Consider the following 20587-nt stretch of genomic DNA (forward strand, 5'->3'; position numbering starts at 1 on the left):
CCGTTCTAAACCGCCTCCCCTTTATCTTGAGGCTGTGCCCCCTAGTCCTACTGTCTTTTTTGAGCGGGAAGAGTCTCTCCACCTCCATCCTATCCATCCCATTCATCATCTTATACGTCTCAATGAGATCTCCCCTCATTCTTCTAAACTCTAACGAGTACAAGCCTAGTTTATTCAGCCTCTCCTCATAGCTCAATCCCCTCAGCTCCGGTATCAGCCTAGTAAACCTCCTCTGCACTCCCTCCAGGGCCAAAATATCCTTGCGCAGGTGCGGCGCCCAAAACTGCACACAGTACTCCAGCTGCGGCCTCACCAATGCCCTATACAGCTGCAGCAAGACCTCCCTACTTTTATATTCAATCCCCCTCGCTATGAAGGCCAGCATCCCATTCGCCTTCCTGACCACCTGCTGCACCTGCAAGCTGGGTTTTTGCGATTCATGCACAAGGACCCCGAGGTCCCTCTGCACCGTCGCCTGCTGCAGTTTTTCGCCACGTAAGTAATAGTCCTTCCTACCATTCTTCCTACCAAAGTGGACCACCTCACACTTGCCAACATTAAATTCCATTTGCCATTTCCTGGCCCATTCGCCCAGCCTATCTAGATCCTTCTGCAGACTCTCCACACCCTCCGCACAATTTGCCGTTCCCCCAATCTTGGTGTCATCAGCAAATTTCGACACCCTGCACTCGGTTCCCTCCTCCAGATCATCTTGTCTCACCAATATCCTGTCCAAATGAAGCACAACCTCCCTATATTTGTATTTAATTCCCCTCGCAATAAATAACATTCCATTGGCTTTCCTCATTACTTGCTGTATCTGTATACCAGCCTCTTGTGATTCATGCACTAGGACACCCAGATCCCTCTGCACCTCAGAGCTCCGCAATCTCTTAATACTTTAGATCATAAATGTAGCATTTCACAATTGCCTACATTATACTCCATTTTCCCAATCTTAACCCACTCACTGAACCTTTCTATATTGCTCATCCCTAATTGCTGCTGAACAGAATTGCTTTCCAGACCAGTTAAGGATGACAGATTTATTTCCCTAAAGGGCGGTACACTCATCATTGTGTCATCTGCAAATTTAGTAACCATATCTTCAATCCCTTTGTCTTAGTTATTTGTAGAGACTGTAAACTGTTGAATCCCAGCACTGATCCCTGTGGCACTCCACTTACCATATCCTTCCAACTAGAAAAACCCCATTTATGCCTACTCTCTGCTTCCTGTTAGCTCGCCAATCTGTTATCCATGCCAACACATTACCCCCTACACCATGAGCTTTAATTTTCTGCAATAGCCTTTGATGCAGCACTTTATCAAACACCTTCTGGAAATCTAAGTACAGTACATCCACTGGTTCCCCTTTATCCACAGCATGTGTGAGTCTTTCAAAGAGCTCCAGTAAACTGGTTAAACCTGATTTCCCTTTCACAAAACCACGGTGACTCTGCTTGATTAACTTGCATTTTTCTAAGCACCCTGCTACAATAATACCTTCGAACATTTACTCCAGAACAGATACTAAGATAACTGGTGTCCTGTCTTCTCTCTCCCTCCCTTTTTGAATAAAGGAGTTATTGATAACTCCAAAATAACATTTGATATTTCCAATCTAATGGAACTTTACCTGAATTTGGGAAATTTTGGAACACGCAGACCAGTGCATCAACTATCTCACTAGCCACCTCCACGAAGTCCATCAGATTTGCCAGCCCATAGCTCCTGCAATTTGCTTACTGCCAGGTCTCTGCTGATGGTAACTTTCCTGAGTTCCTCTTTCCCTTCCATATCCCTATATCCCATATTGGGCGGCACGGTAGCGCAGTGGTTAGCACTGCTGCTTCACAGCTTCAGGGACCTGGGTTCGATTCCCGGCTCGGGTCACTGTCTGTGTGGAGTTTGCACATTCTCCTCGTGTCTGCAGGGGTTTCCTCTGGGTGCTCCGGTTTCCTCCCACAGTCCAAAAATGTGTGGGTTAGGTTGATTGGCCATGCTAAATTGTCCCTTAGTGTCCAGGGATGTGTAGGTTAGACGGACTAGTGGGTATGATATGGGGGTAGGGCCTGGGTGGGATTATGTTCGGTGCAGACTCGATGGGCCTCTTTTTGCACTGTAGGGTTTGATGATTTCTATCCCAATTTCCTGATATCTCTGGGATGTTACTTGTGTCCTTTATAGTGACAATCGGAGCAAAATAGCTGTTTAATTTATCTGCCATTTCCTTATTTCCCATTCTTAATTCCCCAGACGGACTTTCTGTAGGACCACTGTCCATTTTGTTAATTACTTTATTTCTCAAATATCAATAGAAACTCTCCCTGTCTGTCTCTATATTTCTGATGAAGGAGCAGTGCTCGTGATTCCAAATAAACCTGTTGGACTTTAATCTGATATTTCTTACTGTGCCCACTCCAGTCCAACACCGGCATCTCCACATCATTTATATTTCTAGATATCTTTCCCCTGGTGTAAAATGTCTTTCCTCCTTTTTAATCTTTGAGCCAGTCTTTGCAGGTCTTTATATTCTGCCCAGCCTTCTGACCCTCCAGCTGCCTTTGCACAAATATCTGATATTATCTTTAACCTTATTATCACCAACAACCTGTCCTGGTCACCTCCATGCCGACACTATAGTTAAGAAAGCCCCACCAACACCTCTACTTTCTCAGAAGACTAAGGACATTTGGCATGTCAGCTACGACTCTCGCCAACTTTTACAGATGCTCCATAGAAAGCATTCTTTCTGGTTGTATCACAGCTTGGTATGGGCTCCTGCTCTGCCCAAGACCGCAAGGAACTACAAAGGGTTGTGAATGTAGCCCAATCCATCACACAAACCAGCCTCCCATCTATTGACTCTGTCTACACTTCCCGCTGCCTTGGGAAAGCAGCCAGCATAATTAAGGACCCCACACACCCCGGACATTCTCTCTTCCAGCTTCTTCCATCGGGAAAAAGATACAAAAGTCTGAGGTCACGTACCAACCGACTCAAGAACAGCTTCTTCCCTGCTGCTGTCAGACTTTTGAATGGACCTATCTCACATTAAGTTGATCTTTCCCTGTACCCTAGCTATGACTGTAATACTCTGTCGTTTCCTTCTCTATGAACGGTATGCTTTGTCTGTACAGTGCGCAAGAAACAATACTTTTCGCTGTATGCTAATGCTAATACGAGTGACAATAATAAATCAAATCAAAATTTGGGGTGTCACGGTGGCACGGTGGTTAGCACTGCTGCCTCTCAGCACCAGGGACCCGGGTTCAATTCCCGGCTCGGGTCACTGGCTGTGTGGAGATTGCACATTCTCCCCGTGTCTGCGTGGGTTTCCTCCCATACTCCAAACATGTGTGGGTTAGGTGGATTGACCATTCTAAATTGCCACTTTGTGTCGGGGGGACTAGCTCGGGTAAATGCATGGAGTTACGGGGGGTAGGGCTTGGGTGGGATTGTGAAGACCCGATGGGCTGAATGTCCTCCTTAGGGATTCTATGGAAACAAATGTCCGCTGGGGTTGTGTGGTCTACACAGTGACTGGACGTGATGAAACAGCTGTGAGATAGTCAGTGTCCCCTGCCTCTCTGTAACCCCCCGTCCCCCCAGCAGCCACCCCAGGTTAGTTGGACAGGAAGTCGATTGAGGCTCTCACAGACTGCGAGCTGATCATGTCCATGGCGGTGACCCTGATCTCCGTATCTCCAAACTGCATGGTGGTGCGTATCTCACGCCGCTGTTTGCTGGGACCAAGCTCGTCTGCGTCAGACAGTTCCAGGCTGACGGTGCCACACTTGCGTACCTCGGGGTCGCTGATATAAACCACGTCGTCCTGCCCACTGCAGTAGATGTTGATGATGATTTTTCTCTGACCTTGCCTGGCTGGGGTGTAGCTACGTTGTACCACCTCGCCTAACGCCACCGACTGGTCGACCGACACGAACTTGTCGAAAATGTCGGTGCACCACTGGGTGCCGTCCTTAACCAGCAGCTTCTCCTTTGGGTGCTTGCCCTCCACAAACCTGTTGAGGACGCCCACCCCGTACGTCAGGGGGGAGCGGCGGACACGGACGATTGTCGGGTCCAGGCCAAAGAGCACGGCTCCTTTGAGGATGGTCAGGCCAACGTCCTGGGGAATGATCACTCGGCAGATGTTACCGAAGGATTGCTGGACGGCCTGCTGCAGAATGGGACTCTCGGCAAAACCACCCACCAAAAAGAGGAACTTCACCCCAGACACCTCCGGCTTCTTCATCAAGTTCTCTGCAAAAGAGAAGATTTCTTCCATGACTTCAATCTCTCTTATCTCAATCAATTAACAACTATCAACATCAAAACAAAACATTACTCTGTGTAAACATTGATATGAGTGGGCGTGAGAGTGTTACTCTATATAAACATTGATATGAGTAGGAGTGAGAGTGTTACTCTATATAAACATTGATATGAGTGGGAGTGAGAGTGTTACTCTATATAAACATTGATATGAGTAGGAGTGAGAGTGTTACTCTATATAAACATTGATATGAGTGGGAGTGAGAGTGTTACTCTATATAAACATTGATATGAGTGGAAGTGAGAGTGTTACTCTATATAAACATTGATATGAGTAGGAGTGAGAGTGTTACTCTATATAAACATTGATATGAGTGGGAGTGAGAGTGTTACTCTATATAAACATTGATATGAGTGGGAGTGAGAGTGTTACTCTATATAAACATTGATATGAGTGGGAGTGAGAGTGTTACTCTATATAAACATTGATATGAGTAGGAGTGAGAGTGTTACTCTATATAAACATTGATATGAGTGGGAGTGAGAGTGTTACTCTACATAAACATTGATATGAGTGGAAGTGAGAGTATTACTCTATATAAACATTGATATGAGTAGGAGTGAGAGTGTTACTCTATATAAACATTGATATGAGTGGAAGTGAGAGTATTACTCTATACAAACATTGATATGAGTAGGAGTGAGAGTGTTACTCTATATAAACATTGATATGAGTGGAAGTGAGAGTATTACTCTATACAAACATTGATATGAGTAGGAGTGAGAGTATTACTCTATATAAACATTGATATGAGTAGGAGTGAGAGTGTTACTCTATATAAACATTGATATGAGTGGAAGTGAGAGTATTACTCTATACAAACATTGATATGAGTAGGAGTGAGAGTGTTACTCTATATAAACATTGATATGAGTGGGAGTGAGAGTGTTACTCTATATAAACATTGATATGAGTGGAAGTGAGAGTATTACTCTATACAAACATTGATATGAGTAGGAGTGAGAGTATTACTCTATATAAACATTGATATGAGTAGGAGTGAGAGTGTTACTCTATATAAACATTGATATGAGTAGGAGTGAGAGTGTTACTCTATATAAACATTGATATGAGTGGAAGTGAGAGTATTACTCTATACAAACATTGATATGAGTAGGAGTGAGAGTATTACTCTATATAAACATTGATATGAGTAGGAGTGAGAGTGTTACTCTATATAAACATTGATATGAGTGGAAGTGAGAGTATTACTCTATATAAACATTGATATGAGTGGGAGTGAGAGTGTTACTCTATATAAACATTGATATGAGTGGGAGTGAGAGGTGTTACTCTATATAAACATTGATATGAGTAGGAGTGAGAGTGTTACTCTATATAAACATTGATATGAGTGGGAGTGAGAGTGTTACTCTATATAAACATTGATATGAGTAGGAGTGAGAGTGTTACTCTATATAAACATTGATATGAGTAGGAGTGAGAGGTGTTACTCTATATAAACATTGATATGAGTAGGAGTGAGAGTGTTACTCTATATAAACATTAATATGAGTAGGAGTGAGAGTGTTACTCTATATAAACATTGATATGAGTAGGAGTGAGAGGTGTTACTCTATATAAACATTGATATGAGTAGGAGTGAGAGGTGTTATTCTATATAAACATTGATATGAGTGGGAGTGAGAGTGTTACTCTATATAAACATTGATATGAGTGGGAGTGAGAGTATTACTCTATATAAACACTGATATGAGTGGGAGTGAGAGGTGTTACTCTATATAAACATTGATATGAGTGGGAGTGAGAGGTGTTACTCTATATAAACATTGATATGAGTAGGAGTGAGAGTGTTACTCTATATAAACATTGATATGAGTAGGAGTGAGAGTATTACTCTATATAAACATTGATATGAGTAGGAGTGAGAGTGTTACTCTATATAAACATTGATATGAGTAGGAGTGAGAGTGTTACTCTATATAAACATTGATATGAGTAGGAGTGAGAGTGTTACTCTATATAAACATTGATATGAGTAGGAGTGAGAGTATTACTCTATATAAACATTGATATGAGTAGGAGTGAGAGTATTACTCTATATAAACATTGATATGAGTGGGAGTGAGAGTGTTACTCTATATAAACATTGATATGAGTAGGAGTGAGAGTATTACTCTATATAAACATTGATATGAGTAGGAGTGAGAGTATTACTCTATATAAACATTGATATGAGTAGGAGTGAGAGTATTACTCTATATAAACATTGATATGAGTAGGAGTGAGAGTGTTACTCTATATAAACATTGATATGAGTGGGCGTGAGAGTGTTACTCTATATAAACATTGATATGAGTGGGCGTGAGAGTGTTACTCTATATAAACACTGATATGAGTGGGAGTGAGAGTGTTACTCTATATAAACATTGATATGAGTAGGAGTGAGAGTGTTACTCTATATAAACATTGATATGAGTAGGAGTGAGAGTGTTACTCTATATAAACATTGATATGAGTAGGAGTGAGAGTGTTACTCTATATAAACATTGATATGAGTGGGCGTGAGAGTGTTACTCTATATAAACATTGATATGAGTGGGCGTGAGAGTGTTACTCTATATAAACATTGATATGAGTAGGAGTGAGAGTGTTACTCTATATAAACACTGATATGAGTGGGAGTGAGAGTGTTACTCTATATAAACATTGATATGAGTGGGAGTGAGAGGTGTTACTCTATATAAACATTGATATGAGTGGAAGTGAGAGTGTTACTCTATATAAACATTGATATGAGTGGGAGTGAGAGTGTTACTCTATATAAACATTGATATGAGTGGGAGTGAGAGTGTTACTCTATATAAACATTGATATGAGTGGGAGTGAGAGTGTTACTCTATATAAACATTGATATGAGTGGAAGTGAGAGTGTTACTCTATATAAACATTGATATGAGTGGGAGTGAGAGGTGTTACTCTATATAAACATTGATATGAGTGGAAGTGAGAGTGTTACTCTATATAAACATTGATATGAGTAGGAGTGAGAGTGTTACTCTATATAAACATTGATATGAGTGGGAGTGAGAGTATTACTCTATATAAACATTGATATGAGTAGGAGTGAGAGGTGTTACTCTATATAAACATTGATATGAGTAGGAGTGAGAGTGTTACTCTATATAAACATTGATATGAGTGGGAGTGAGAGTGTTACTCTATATAAACATTGATATGAGTAGGAGTGAGAGTGTTACTCTATATAAACATTGATATGAGTGGGAGTGAGAGTGTTACTCTATATAAACATTGATATGAGTGGAAGTGAGAGTGTTACTCTATATAAACATTGATATGAGTAGGAGTGAGAGTGTTACTCTATATAAACATTGATATGAGTAGGAGTGAGAGTGTTACTCTATATAAACATTGATATGAGTGGAAGTGAGAGTGTTACTCTATATAAACATTGACATGAGTGGGAGTGAGAGTGTTACTCTATATAAACATTGATATGAGTGGGAGTGAGAGTGTTACTCTATATAAACATTTATATGAGTAGGAGTGAGAGTGTTACTCTATATAAACATTGATATGAGTGGGAGTGAGAGTGTTACTCTATATAAACATTGACATGAGTGGGAGTGAGAGTGTTACTCTATATAAACATTGATATGAGTGGAAGTGAGAGTGTTACTCTATATAAACATTGATATGAGTGGGAGTGAGAGTGTTACTCTATATAAACATTGATATGAGTGGGAGTGAGAGTGTTACTCTATATAAACATTTATATGAGTAGGAGTGAGAGTGTTACTCTATATAAACATTGATATGAGTGGAAGTGAGAGTGTTACTCTATATAAACATTGATATGAGTGGGAGTGAGAGTGTTACTCTATATAAACATTGATATGAGTGGGAGTGAGAGTGTTACTCTATATAAACATTGACATGAGTGGGAGTGAGAGTGTTACTCTATATAAACATTGATATGAGTGGGAGTGAGAGTGTTACTCTATATAAACATTGATATGAGTGGGAGTGAGAGTGTTACTCTATATAAACATTGACATGAGTGGGAGTGAGAGTGTTACTCTATATAAACATTGATATGAGTGGAAGTGAGAGTGTTACTCTATATAAACATTGATATGAGTGGGAGTGAGAGTGTTACTCTATATAAACATTGATATGAGTGGGCGTGAGAGTGTTACTCTATATAAACATTGACATGAGTGGGAGTGAGAGTGTTACTCTATATAAACATTGATATGAGTGGGAGTGAGAGTGTTACTCTATATAAACATTGACATGAGTGGGAGTGAGAGTGTTACTCTATATAAACATTGACATGAGTGGGAGTGAGATGTGTTACTCTATATAAACATTGACATGAGTGGGAGTGAGATGTGTTACTCAGTATAAGCATTGATACGAGTGGCGGTGAGATGTGTTACTCTATATAAACATTGATGTGAGTGGCAGTGAGAGGTGTTACTCGGTATAAGTATTGATATGAGTGGGAGTGAGAGTGTTACTCTATATAAACATTGATATGAGTGGGAGTGAGAGTGTTACTCTATATAAACATTGATATGAGTGGCAGTGAGAGGTGTTACTCTATATAAACATTGATATGAGTAGGAGTGAGAGTGTTACTCTATATAAACATTGATATGAGTGGGAGTGAGAGTGTTACTCTATATAAACATTGACATGAGTGGGAGTGAGAGTATTACTCTATATAAACATTGATATGAGTGGGAGTGAGAGTGTTACTCTATATAAACATTGATGTGAGTGGCAGTGAGAGGTGTTACTCGGTATAAGTATTGATATGAGTGGCAGTGAGAGTGTTACTCTATATAAACATTGATATGAGTGGCAGTGAGAGGTGTTACTCTATATAAACATTGATATGAGTAGGAGTGAGAGTGTTACTCTATATAAACATTGATATGAGTAGGAGTGAGAGTGTTACTCTATATAAACATTGATATGAGTAGGAGTGAGAGTGTTACTCTATATAAACATTGATATGAGTGGGAGTGAGATGTGTTACTCTATATAAACATTGACATGAGTGGGAGTGAGATGTGTTACTCTATATAAACATTGATATGAGTAGGAGTGAGAGTGTTACTCTATATAAACATTGACATGAGTGGGAGTGAGATGTGTTACTCTATATAAACATTGACATGAGTGGGAGTGAGATGTGTTACTCTATATAAACATTGATATGAGTAGGAGTGAGAGTGTTACTCTATATAAACATTGATATGAGTGGCAGTGAGATGTGTTACTCTATATAAACATTGACATGAGTGGGAGTGAGATGTGTTACTCTATATAAACATTGATATGAGTGGGAGTGAGATGTGTTACTCAGTATAAGCATTGATACGAGTGGCGGTGAGATGTGTTACTCTATATAAACATTGATGTGAGTGGCAGTGAGAGGTGTTACTCTATATAAACATTGATACGAGTGGCGGTGAGATGTGTTACTCTATATAAACATTGATGTGAGTGGCAGTGAGAGGTGTTACTCGGTATAAGTATTGATATGAGTGGCGGTGAGATGTGTTACTCTGTAAACATTGTTGTAAGAACACAGGATAGCAGTGGAAAGGTGCGTTTCTGAATGGCGGGCTGTGACAAGTGGTGATCCTCAGGGATCAGTGCTGGGACCTTTGCTGTTTGTAATATATATAAATTATTTGGAGGAAAATGTAACTGGATTGATTGGTAAGTTTGTGGATGATACGAAGTTTGGTGGATTTGCGGATAGCGATGAGGGCCATCAGAGGATACGGCAGGGTAGAGATCAGTTGGGGACTTGGGCAGAGAGATGGCAAATGGAGTTTAATCCAGTCAAATGTGAGGTAATGCATTTTGGGAGGTCTAATATAGATAGGAAATATACAGTAAATGGCAGAACCCTTAAGACTATTGATAGACAAAGGGATCTGGGTGTACAGGTAAACATTGATATGAGTGGGAGTGAGAGGTGTTATTCTGTAAACATTGACGTGGTAGAGTCATAGAGGTTTACAGCATTGAACAGGCCCTTCGGCCCAACTTGTCCATGTTGCCCTTTTTTTTTAAACCCCCAAGCTAATCCCAATTGCCTGCATTTGGCCCATATCCCTCTATACCCATCGTACCCATGTAACTATCTAAATGTGTTTTAAAAGATAAAATTGTACCCACCTCTACTACTACCTCTGGCAGTTTGTTCCAGATACTCAGCCCTTCTGTGTGAAAACATTGGCTCTCTGGATCCTTTTGTATCTCTCCCCTCTCACCTTAAACCTATTCCCTTTAGTTTTAGACTCCCCTATCTTTGGGAAAAGATATTGACTATCTACCTTGTCTATGTCCCTCATTATTTTATAGACCTCCATCAGGTCATACCTCAGCCTCCTACGCTCCAGAGAAAAAAGTCCCAATCTATCCAGCCTCTCCTTATAAACTCAATCCATTAAGTCCCAGTAGCATCCTAGTAAATATTTTCTGTACTCTTTCTAGTTTAATAATACCCTTTCTATAATAGGGTGACCAGAACTGCACACAGCATTCCAAGTGTGGCCTTACCAATGTCTTGTACAACTTCAACAAGACATCCCAACTCCTGTATTCAATGTTCTGACCGATGAAACCAAGCATGCTGAATGCCTTCTTCACCACTCTGTCCACTCGTGACTCCACTTTCAAGGAGCTATGAACCTGTGCCCCGAGATCTCTTTGTTCTGTAAACTCCCCAACGCCCTACCATTAACTGAGTAAGTCCTGCCCTGGTTCAGTCGACCAAAATGTGTCATGTCGCATTTGTCTAAATTAAACTCCATCTGCTATTCGTCAGCCCACTGGCCCAATTGATCAAGATCCCAACTGGAGATAACCTTCCTCACTGTCCACCATGCCACCAATCATGGTGTCATCTGCAAACTTACTAACCATGCCTCCTATATTCTCATCCAAATCATTAATGTTACGCCATTGTTTAAGAAGGGTGCCAGGCAAAAGGCGGGGAATTATAGGCCGGTTAGTTTAACGTCTGTGGTAGGTAAAATGTTAGAATCCGTCATTAAGGAGGAAATTGCGAGGCATCTTGAAGGGAATTGCTTGATAGAGCGGACGCAACACGGTTTCATTAAAGGGAAGTCGTGTCTGACAAATTTACTGGAGTTCTATGAGGATGTGTCTAGGGCAGTGGATAGAGGAGAGCCGGTGGATGTGGTCTTTCTGGATTTTCAGAAGGCGTTTGACAAAGTACCTCACAAGAGGTTATTGCAGAAGGTCAGGGGACATGGAGTTGGGGGTAGGGTGTTAGCGTGGATAGAGGATTGGTTGTCAAATAGGAGGCAGAGAGTGGGGGTCAATGGGTGCTATTCGGATTGGCGGTTGGTGACTAGTGGGGTGCCCCAGGGGTCGGTGCTGGGGCCTCAACTATTTACCATTTATATAGATGATCTGGAGGAGGGAACCGAGTGCAGGGTGTCGAAATTTGCTGATGACACCAAGATTGGGGGAAAGGCAAATTGTGCGGAGGGTGTGGAGAGTCTGCAGAAGGATCTAGATAGGCTGGGCGAATGGGCCAGGAAATGGCAAATGGAATTTAATGTTGGCAAGTGTGAGGTGGTCCACTTTGGTAGGAAGAATGGTAGGAAGGACTATTACTTACATGGCGAAAAACTGCAGCAGGCGACGGTGCAGAGGGACCTCGGGGTCCTTGTGCATGAGTCGCAAAAACCCAGCTTGCAGGTGCAGCAGGTGGTCAGGAAGGCAAATGGGATGCTGGCCTTCATAGCGAGGGGGATTGAATATAAAAGTAGGGAGGTCTTGCTGCAGCTGTATAGGGCATTGGTGAGGCCGCAGCTGGAGTACTGTGTGCAGTTTTGGGCGCCGCACCTGCGCAAGGATATTTTGGCCCTGGAGGGAGTGCAGAGGAGGTTTACTAGGCTGATACCGGAGTTGAGGGGATTGAGCTATGAGGAGAGGCTGAATAAACTAGGCTTGTACTCGTTAGAGTTTAGAAGAATGAGGGGAGATCTCATTGAGACGTATAAGATGATGAATGGGATGGATAGGATAGAGGTGGAGAGACTCTTCCCGCTCAAAAAAGACAGTAGGACTAGGGGGCACAGCCTCAAGATAAAGGGGAGGCGGTTTAGAACGGAGTTGAGGAGGAACTTCTTCACTCAAAGGGTGGTGAATCTCTGGAATTCTCTGCCCGTTGAAGTGGTGGAGGCTGCCTCACTAAATATTTTTAAGAAGCGGGTTGATGGGTTCTTGATAAGAGAGGGGATTAAGGGTTATGGGGAGAGGGCGGGAAAGTGGAACTGAGCCACAACAGATCAGCCATGATCTTATTGAATGGCGGGGCAGGCTCGAAGGGCTAGATGGCCTACTCCTGCTCCTATTTCTTATGTTCTTATGTTCTTATGTTCTTAATATAAATGACAAATAACAGTGGACCCAGAACCAATCCCTGAGGCACACCGCTGGTCACAGGCCTCCAGTTTGAAATACAACCCCCTGCAACCACCCTCTGGCTTCTGTGAAGAAGCCAATTTTGTATCCGTTTAGATACCTCACCCTGGATTTAACTTTATGCAACAAACTATCACATAGTGAGTGTGTAATTGGGAGTGAGAGGTGTTTATATAAACATTGAGGTGAGTGGGAGTGAGAGGTGTTTATATAAACATTGAGGTGAGTGAGAGTGAGAGGTGTTTATATAAACATTGAGGTGAGTGAGAGTGAGAGGTGTTTATATAAACATTGAGGTGAGTGGGAGTGAGAGGTGTTTATATAAACATTGAGGTGAGTGGGAGTGAGAGGTGTTTATATAAACATTGAGGTGAGTGAGAGTGAGAGGTGTTTATATAAAAATTGGTGTGAATGGGACTGAGAGGTGTTTATATAAACATTGAGGTGAGTGGGAGTGAGAGGTGTTTATATAAAAATTGGTGTGAGTGGGACTGAGAGGTGTTTATATAAACATTGAGGTGAGTGGGAGTGAGAGGTGTTTATATAAACATTGAGGTGAGTGGGAGTGAGAGGTGTTTATATAAATGTTGAGGTGAGTGGGAATGAGAGGTGTTTATATAAACATTGAGGTGAGTGAGAGTGAGAGGTGTTTATATAAACATTGAGGTGAGTGAGAGTGAGAGGTGTTTATATAAACATTGAGGTGAGTGGGAGTGAGAGGTGTTTATATAAACATTGAGGTGAGTGAGAGTGAGAGGTATTTATATAAACATTGAGGTGAGTGGGAGTGAGAGGTGTTTATATAAACATTGAGGTGAGTGAGAGTGAGAGGTATTTATATAAACATTGAGGTGAGTGGGAGTGAGAGGTGTTTATATAAACATTGAGGTGAGTGAGAGTGAGAGGTGTTTATATAAACATTGAGGTGAGTGAGAGTGTGAGGTGTTACTTTCATACTTACCAATGTGAAGCACGACTTGTTTGACCGTTGGCTGGAAGAGCTCAGTAATGGCCTCTGGAGTCATTCTCAGCATCCCCTGGGAGCTCCACTTCACCAGCTTATTGCTGCGGGAACAAGGAGGAGAAACAGCCTCTCAGATTAGGGTTCGGGACAGTGCACAACCACCAGTGGCCAACATGGGGGGGGAGCCAGAGGCTCCGGAAGAGTGGCTTCCTGAGGCTGGTGCTCCTCAGGTCACCCCAGGAACTGGGTCCAGGACTCACCACAGGAAGTGACTCACTGACAGCTCATTGAGGTCACAACACTGCGCTGTGATTGGCTGCCTGAGCTGGTTGACTTTATAAACAGGACGTTGAGGAATGGCCGGATATGGAGGTGGGAATGAGCTGGGGTTATAGATTTACCTGTTCTTTTTGAGTGCGGTCTCCACGCTGTGACCTTTATACTTTCTGAAGTAGTCGATGAAGGAGAAGGGTAAGGAGATGTTGAGGGGATTAACTCTCTTGGGGGAAGCTGTTCTTTTCCGGGCCTCAAAGGCTATCATCAGATCCACCCAGGCTGCCGGCCGCTTCACCTTAAAACGCTCGATATAATCAGCGCCAAAGATCTGGCACAGCATCTTCTCAAAGGCGAGGTCCACTCCCACAGCTCCGTATGGTCCTCCTGTGAGAGAGGGGGCAGTGTAGACAGTTAGAGGCAGGGTTACCCACGCAATCCAGCCCGTGTTTCACAGTGGCAGGGTCGGCTGCCATTGACCAGGGGTAGAATCCTTTCCCATTGAATCATCCAATCCCTACAGTGCAGAAGGAGGCCATTCGGCCCACCAAGTCCGCACTGACCGCAATCCCACCCAGACCCTACTCCCCCCCATAACCCCATGTATCTATCTTAGTTAATTCCCCTGACACTAAGGGACAATTTAACACGGCCAATCCATCGAACTCGCACATCTTTGGACTGTGGGAGGAAACCAGAGCACCCGGAGGAAACCCAAGCAGACACGGGGAGAATGTGCAAACTCCACACAGACGGTGACCCGAGTTGGGAATCGAACCCGGGTCCCTGGGCGCTGTGAGGCAGCGGTGCTAACCACTGTGGTGGAGGTGCATTGTCAGCAGGAGCGGAAGATTCTGCCGAGTCCGGAAAATTCCAACCAAGATGTTTAAAGTTTATTTATTAGTGTCACAAGTTACACTAACACTGCAATGAAGTTACTGTGAAATTCCCCTAGTTGCCACACTCCGGCGCCTATTTGGCTCAATGCACCCTAACTAGCACATCTTTCAGACTGTGGGAGGAAACTGGAGCACCTGGAGGAAACCCACGCAGACATGGGGAGAACGTACAGAGTCCACACAGGCAGTGACCCGAGCCAGGAATCAAACCCAGGTCCTTGGTGGCAGTGCCAACCACTGTGTCACCGTGCCGCCACGCTGTGGGTCTCTCTCTCTCCCTCTCGCTTCGGAATCGGAATGTCACGAGTTCAATCCCATTCCGGGGACTCCAGCTAGGCTGAGACTTCAGCAGAAAGTAGCATTGCGGGAATGTTCTTGGGTCAATAATCCCGACCCCTGGACTAATTTTCTGGATGGATGTAAAATCCCTGTCTGGTTCACCAGTGGGACGGTGCTGCTACGTACGGGGCAGGAGGTCGGTGAGGAATAGGAAGGGAACAAGGATAGATCCGTGAGGGACACCAGGAACAGGAAGGGAAGCCTTTCCAAATGATTCTGTGGCTATGGTCTGACAGATAAGAGTGAGAGCAGGTGAGAGCAGTCACAGCCAGCTGGATGAGAGGTGCTGGAGGGCGAGGGTACGGTCACCGTATCACAGGCTGCAGACAGCTCGAGAGGGACGAGGAGGGAAGGGGAACCTTTGTTACAGTCACACAGGATGTCACTTGTGACCCAGGGACCCGGGTTCGATTCCAGCCTCGGGTCACTGTCTGTGTAGAGTTTGCACATTCTCCCCGTGTCTGCATGGGTTTCCTCTGGGTGCTCCGATTTCCTCCAACAATCCGAAAGACGTGCTGTTTAAGTGCATCGTCCGTGCTGAATTCTCCCTCAATGTACCCAAACAGGCGCTGGAGTGTGGCGACTGGGGGATTTTCACAGTAACTTCATTGCAGTGTTAATGTAAGCCTACTGGTGACACTAATAAATAAACTTAAGCTCAATAGAAATCTGGAATTAAAAGTCCAGAGATGACCCGGAAACCATTGGTGGTTGCTGGAAAAACCCATCTGGGTCACTAATGTCCTTTAGGAAGGAAATCTGCCATCCTTACCCGGTCTGGCCTACATGTGACGTCGATGGTGGTCATGATGTGGAGATGCCGGCGTTGGACTGGGGTAAACACAGTATGAAGTCTCACAACACCAGGTTTGAGTCCAACCAGTTTGTTTGATAGTAATCCCACAAGCTTTCGGAAATGGTATCCCTTCATCAGGTGTGTGGAAGGAACACCGTTCCCGAAAGCTTGTGGGATTACTATCAAACAAACTGGTTGGACTCGAACCTGGTGTTGTGAGACTTCTTACTGTGTGTGACTCCAGAGCCACAGCAATGTTGACCCTTCAGTGCCCTCAGGGATGGACAGTAAATGCTGACCCAGCCAGCGACACCCACATCCCATGAATTAATAATAAAAAAAATCCTCCTCCAACTACCCTTCAAAATGGTTTGTGGAGTTGGATCTCGCCACCTTGTCAAGAATCTTGCCATCTCATTGGTTGACCTCAGAAAGCTGCTTTTCCCGGCTGAGTCTATCGATGTGGTTTATTAAAACTGAAAGGAGTGAGGGATCCAAAGCTGACCCCCTGGGGAAGCACTGTTACAAACTAGCTCCCTGTCTGAAACTCATCCGTCCACTGCTTTCTGTCACTGGGCCAATTCTACATCTAAACTGCCATTTCCCCCTTTACAAGCCTCCTTATTGCCTGCAGGATTAGGATCCTCTAATAGGATTGAGGGTTACAGGTAAGCCTAGTAGGTAGGGATATGATCAGTGCAACTTGTGGGCCGAAGGGCCTGTTTGTGCTGTAGTTCTATGTCAGCTATGACTCTCACCAACTTTTACAGATGCTCCATAGAAAGCATTCTTTCTGGTTGTATCACAGCTTGGTCTGGGCTCCTGCTCTGCCCAAGACCGCAAGGAACTACAAAAGTGTCGTGAATGTAGCCCAATCCATCACTCAAACCAGCCTCCCATCCGTTGACTCTGTCTACACTTCCCGCTGCCTTGGAAAAGCAGCCAGCATAATTAAGGACCCCACACACCCGGGACATTCTCTCTTCCACCTTCTGTCAGGAAAAAGATACAAAAGTCTGAGGTCACGTACCAACCAACTTAAGAACAACTTCTTCCCTGCTGCCATCAGACTTTTGAATGAGCCTACCTTATATTAAGTTGATCTTTCTCTACACCCTAGCTATAACTGTAACACTACATTCCGTACTCTCTCCTTTATTTCTCTATGAACGGTATGCTTTGTCTGTAAAGTGCACAAGAAACAATACTTTTCATTGTATACTAATACACGTGACAACAATAAAACAAATCGAAACAGCACGATGGTACGGTGGCACAGTTGTTAGCACTGCTGCCTCACAGCGCCAGGGACCTGGATTCGAAACCCGATTGGGTCACTGTCTGTGCAGAGTCTGCACATTCTCCCCATGTCTGCATGGGTTTCCTCCGGGTGCTCCTGTTTCCTCCCATAGTCCGAAAGATGTGCAGGTTAGATAGGTGCATTGACCATGCTAAATTCTCCCTCCGTGTACTTGAATAGAATAGAATAGTGTAGAGTGTCGAAATTTGCTGATGACACCAAGATTGGGGGAACGGCAAATTGTGCGGAGGGTGTGGTGAGTCTACAGAAGGATCTAGATAGGCTGGGCGAATGGGCCAGGAAATGGCAAATGGAATTTAATGTTGGCAAGTGTGAGGTGGTCCTCTTTGGTAGGAAGAATGGTAGGAAGGACTATTACTTACGGGGCGAAAAACTGCAGCAGGCGACGGTGCAGAGGGACCTCGGGGTCCTTGTGCATGAGTCGCAAAAACCCAGCTTGCAGGTGCAGCAGGTGGTCAGGAAGGCGAATGGGATGCTGGCCTTCATAGCGAGGGGGATTGAATATAAAAGTAGGGAGGTCTTGCTGCAGCTGTATAGGGCATTGGTGAGGCCGCAGCTGGAGTACTGTGTGCAGTTTTGGGCGCCGTACTTACGCAAGGATATTTTGGCCTTGGAGGGAGTGCAGAGGAGGTTTACTAGGCTGATACCGGAGTTGAGGGGGTTGAGCTATGAGGAGAGGCTGAATAAACTGGGCTTGTACTCGTTAGAGTTTAGAAGAATGAGGGGAGATCTCATTGAGACGTATAAGATGATGAATGGGATGGATAGGATAGAGGTGGAGAGACTCTTCCCGCTCAGAAAGGACAGTAGGACTAGGGGGCACAGCCTCAAGATAAAAGGGGGGCGGTTTAGAATAGAGTTGAGGAGGAACTTCTTCACTCAAAGGGTGGTGAATCTCTGGAATTCTCTGCCCGTTGAAGTGGTGGAGGCTACCTCGCTAAATATTTTTAAGAAGCGGGTTGATGGGTTTTTGATGAGAGAGGGGATTAAGGGTTATGGGGAGAGGGCGGGAATGTGGAACTGAGCAGCGACAGATCAGCCATGATTTTATTGAATGGCGGGGCAGGCTCGAAGGGCTGGATGGCCTACTCCTGCTCCTATTTCTTATGTTCTTATGAATAGGCGCCAGAGTGTGGCAACTTGGGGATTTTCACAGTAACTCCATTGCAGTGTTAATGTAAGCCTACTTGTGACTAATAAATAAATAAACTTTAAATCAAATCAATGAAAAGGCGGGAGAATGGGGTTGAGAAACTCATCAGCCGTCAGAGAACAGTGGACCGACTGGATGGGCCAAATGGCCTAATTCTGCTCCTTATATCTCATGGTGTTTCGCACTGTGATTGATTCTGGGCTGAGGACGTTGGTGCCTCTGTCAGTTCATCAAACAGCCACTGGGTGGTGCCAAATCTCCCGGCTCACACCGCCTGGCCCGGCCTAGCCCGGCCTTGCGTTCTGCCATTGGGCCTGTGCCAGATTCCTGAAGGCTTGCAGCAAGATTAAGACAAAAAGAAAACCCACCCTGCTAGTATTTTTGTCTGTGTTTTTAAAGACAATTCTCCCTCTGATGCAAATGTCTTTCACATCCTATCAGGAAGAGGCAGGGCATGTGTTCCTGGCCTTGCAAAGCACGGGTCAAGAGTTCAAATCCCACGATGGCAGTTCATACAGCACAAAAGGGGGCCATTTGACCCATTGTGCCTCTGCTAACCCTTTCCCAGGGATATCATGCCTCTGGCTCTCTGGCCAGTGAATCCATCGTGTGGACCTGACACCAGAATGTTGTGAAGACTAACCAGGTTCACTCATGTCCTTCAGATACACGTCCCTACCTGGCCTGGCCTAGGTGTGCCTCCAGACACTTTCTGAGCTGGCTCTACAGGGCACTCAGTTTCTGTGATAGAAACTAGAAGCAGGAGGCCCCTTTGAGCCTGCTCCACCATCCATTTGGATCATCGAATTCAATATCCTGATTCCCCCCCATATCCCTTGGTCCCTTTAGCCCCAAGAGCAATATCTAATGTGACGTATGAGGGGCGTTTGTGACTTTTAAGGGGCGTCTTGACAAATACATGAATAGGATGGGATATGGTCCCTGAAGGGTAGGGGGTTTTAGTTCAGTTGGGCAGCACGGTTGGTGCAGGCTTTGAAATCGGACAACGTTTCGGCCTCAATACATCCTGTGGAAGTGAATTCCACACATTCACCACCCTCTGGGTGAGGAAATTTCTCCTCACCTCAGTTCTAAAAGATTGGCACAACAGTTAGCACTGCTGCCTCACAGCGCCAGGGGCCTGGGTTCGATTCCCGGCTTGGGTCTGTGTGGAGACTGCACATTCTCCCCGTGTCTGCGTGGGTTTCCTCCGGGTGCTCTGGTTTCCTCCCACAGTCTGAAAGACGTGCGGGTTAAGTACATTGGCCGTGCTAAATTCTCCCACAGTGTACCCAAACAGGCACCAGAGGGTGGCAACTAGGGGATTTTCACAGTCACTTCATTGCAGTGTTAATGTAAGCCTACTTGTGACACTAATAAATAAACTTTATCCTCAACAAAGAACAAGAAAATTACAGCACAGGAACAGGCCCTTCGGCCCTCCAAGCCTGCATTGACCATGCTGCCCGACTGAACTAAAACCCCCTATCCTTCCGGGGACCATATCCCTCTATTCCCACTCTTTTCCTGTATTTGTCCAGACGCCCCTTAAAACTCACTGTCATATCAGCTTCCACTACCTCCCCTGGCAACGAGTTCCAGGCACCCACCACCCTCTGTGTAAAAAAACCTGCCTCGTACATCTCCTTTAAACCTTGCCCCTCGCACCTTAAACCTGTGCCCCCCGAGTAATTGACTCTTCCACCCTGGGAAAAAGCTGCTGACTATCTACTCTGTCCGTGCTCTCATAATCTTGTAGATTTCTATCAGGTCGCCCCTCAACCTCCATTGCTCCAGTGAGAACAAACCAAGTTTCTCCAACCTCTCCTCATAGCTAATGCCCTCCATACCAGGCAACATCCTGGTAAATCTTTTCTGTACCCTCTCCAAAGTCTCCACATCCTTCTGGTAGTGTGGCGACCAGAATTGAACACTATATTCCAAGTGCGGCCTCACTAAAGTTCTATAAAGCTGCAACATGACTTGCCAATTTTTAAACTCAATACCCCGGCCGATGAAGGATGCCGTATGCTG

At 44.4% G+C, this 20587-nt stretch overlaps 1 protein-coding gene across 2 annotated transcripts in view; it reads right to left on the reverse strand.

The window, feature by feature from the left end:
* Nucleotides 1-3073: 3073 nt before the first annotated feature.
* hspa12b (heat shock protein 12B) overlaps nt 3074-20587 on the reverse strand; it is a 42039-nt gene continuing 24525 nt past the window's right edge. For both annotated transcript variants that reach the window (XM_080196868.1, XM_080196867.1), the window contains 3 exons: nt 14174-14432; nt 13770-13873; nt 3074-4269 (listed from right to left, as the gene is read on the reverse strand). In XM_080196868.1, the coding sequence (XP_080052994.1) occupies nt 3629-4269; nt 13770-13873; nt 14174-14432 (1004 nt within the window). In that variant the 3' untranslated portion in view covers nt 3074-3628. The remainder of the gene's footprint in view (nt 4270-13769; nt 13874-14173; nt 14433-20587) is intronic.

This window comes from Carcharhinus amblyrhynchos, chromosome 1 (assembly GCF_965287045.1).
Source record: "Carcharhinus amblyrhynchos chromosome 1, sCarAmb.v2.hapA, whole genome shotgun sequence".
Lineage (NCBI taxonomy): Eukaryota > Metazoa > Chordata > Chondrichthyes > Carcharhiniformes > Carcharhinidae > Carcharhinus > Carcharhinus amblyrhynchos.